The sequence below is a fragment of the Parasteatoda tepidariorum genome, chromosome 8 (genome assembly GCF_982258835.1).
Source record: "Parasteatoda tepidariorum strain Cologne lab strain chromosome 8, Ptep-v5.0, whole genome shotgun sequence".
Classification (NCBI taxonomy): domain Eukaryota; kingdom Metazoa; phylum Arthropoda; class Arachnida; order Araneae; family Theridiidae; genus Parasteatoda; species Parasteatoda tepidariorum.
Window position 1 is genome coordinate 82,375,664 of NC_141762.1, and position 2,529 is coordinate 82,378,192.

The 2,529-nt window shown below is 34.3% G+C and overlaps 1 protein-coding gene across 1 annotated transcript; it reads left to right on the forward strand.

The window, feature by feature from the left end:
* Nucleotides 1-310: 310 nt before the first annotated feature.
* On the forward strand, nucleotides 311-1,442 carry LOC139425618 (protein CFDP2-like). Its single transcript, XM_087149647.1, has 2 exons — nucleotides 311-548; nucleotides 763-1,442. Exons 1-2 carry the CDS (start codon nucleotides 311-313, stop codon nucleotides 1,440-1,442), a joined length of 918 nt encoding a protein of 305 aa, XP_087005773.1.
* Nucleotides 1,443-2,529: the final 1,087 nt, after the last annotated feature.

Genomic DNA, 2,529 nt, shown 5'->3' on the forward strand with positions numbered 1-2,529 from the left:
CAAAAAATCTAATATACCGTAATTTTTACAGTAATAATCACTGTACAATTGCTGAATCCCTCTAATAAAATAAATATTACTGTAAAAATTGCGGTATAATATTTTATGTTAAAAATGGCTATTACGGTAATAGGGATTTTAAGATAAAATGGTTTTTACAATTCACCCGTGTGGTTATCGGGTGGGAAAGAATAGTCCTAATGCAGTTATATCAGGGGACTGGTCCTCCAGGTTGGGGGTTGGACATAAGGTTGACACCTCTATCCTGTAAAAATTTCGTGTCACGAACTCCTTAGAAGAAAAATCCCGCATGACTTCATGGAAACGAATTGGAAAACGAAATTTGGATATGAGAATTGGAAGCTGGAACGTTCTGTCTCTCTATACAGCCAAGGCTTTACATTTGCTGTTAGAACAGATGGAACAATACAATATTGATTTGATTGCCATTCAGGAGGTTAAATGGATTGGCAATGGAACTTTGAATAAAAAGAATCATACGGTTTTGTACAGTTGTCACCCCAAAAAGCACATTGAGGGCAATGGCCGTATCGTAAGCAAACGAATACGACACCTGATCTTGAAATTTTAAGGCAATCTCTCCGAGATTGTGTAGGCTCAGAATTAAGGGAAAGTTACTCAGTATTATCTGTTCTTATGCACCAACTCAGGACAAAACAGAGAAAGAAAAGGAATTTTTTTATGAACATTTAGACAAAATTTACATTTGTCCAAAATATGATGTAAAAATTATTTTGGGAGATCTAAATGCAAAAGTAGGTAGAGAAAGGGAATTTAAATATGTAACTAGAGGATCTAGCTTACATGATGCAACCAATGATAGTGGACACAAATTAACTGATTTCGCTGCTTCACATAATATAATTATAAGAAGCACGTCCTTTCCACATAAAAATATTCATAAAGATACCTGGCGTGCCCCATGTGGCACTTATGCAAATCAAATTGATCACGTAGTAATTGACGCGAGACATTGCTCAGACTTAATGAATGTGAGAACTTATGGTGGAGCTAATGTAGATTCAGATCACTTCTTGATTATTGCCAAGGTCAGATCAAAATTATCAAATGCAAAAAAGTTTAAGGGAGAGACTTTGAGGGATAATGACTGTGATAAACTTAAAAATGAAAGGATGAGGCTTGAATATTGCGAAAAAGTAAAGGGACAGTTGAATTTGATGAATTATGATGGTACTGTGAAAAATAAATGGAAATGTATAAAACACAGTATCTGTAACGATGCCAATACCGCGATTGGTAAAGTAACTAAGAAACAGGTTGAGGATTGGTATGACGTTGATTGTGCCATCGCTAATGATAAAAAGAATGTTGCATATAAACATATGATACAAGCACACACAAGAAATAGTGCAGAGGAGTACCATAGAAGCAGAAAAGGGGTGAAGAAACTCTTTAGGTGAAAGAAAAGGGTCTTTGATGAAGAATTGCTTATAGATGTTGGACATCTGAAATCCATTAATGAATGCAGAGCATTCTATCGGAAAATCAACCGCAGTCGACTGGACTTTAAACAGACCTCTAGTCTATGCAAAAACAAATTTGGTGAAATTATTAGTGATAATCAAGACAAAAGATGGCATGAGCATTTTAAAGAACTTCTTAATGAAAATTGTGAGGATGTTGAAATAATTGCAACTGAATTTATAAATCACATCGAAATTGAGGAAATTGTATTTAAAAACTTAAAGAATAAGAAGACTTCGTGACATGATCTCATTTCAGCAGAACTACTAAAAAATTGTGAACCTACCTTATTGAGAAATTTATTTGAACTTATTACTGACATCTGACACTCTGAGATTATGCCAAAGGATTGGAATATTTGCATTTTGTGCCCAATTCACAAGAAAAGAGATCCTATGACCTGTGTCAACTATCGGGGTATTAGTCTTCTTTGTATAACTTGTAAAATTTTATCCAGAATTTTATATCTCAGGCTTTTGCCATTCATTGACTCATAAATAGGAAAATATCAATCTATATTCCGTGCTGGAAAATCAACTAACTATCAGATATTTTGTCTCCGTCAGATTTTAGAAACATCAATGGAATTTAACATTGAAACACATAATTTTTTTATTGATCTCAAGGCTGCGTTTGATAGTATCAATGGAAATTATCTTTCTGAAACAATGAATACTTTTTAAAAATCTTCAAAACTCATTAAATTGACGAGACTTACATTGAAAGATACAAAGTGTAAGATTAAGTTTCCGGGATCTCCGGCAGAAAATCTTGACACATTCGCAGGTGTTCGACAAGGAGATTTTCTCTCCTGTCTTCTTTTTTAATATTGCACTTGATGGAGTTATTTGTGATTCAAACATCAATACCAGTGGTCACATTTTACTAGATCAGTATAACTACTTGCATATGCAGATGATGTTGATATAATTGCGCATTCCCTTCCTGCCCTGAAAGAGGCATTTCTTGCCTTTGAGGTGGCTGCAAGGAAAATGGGTTTGGTCATAAATGTAGAGAAAACAA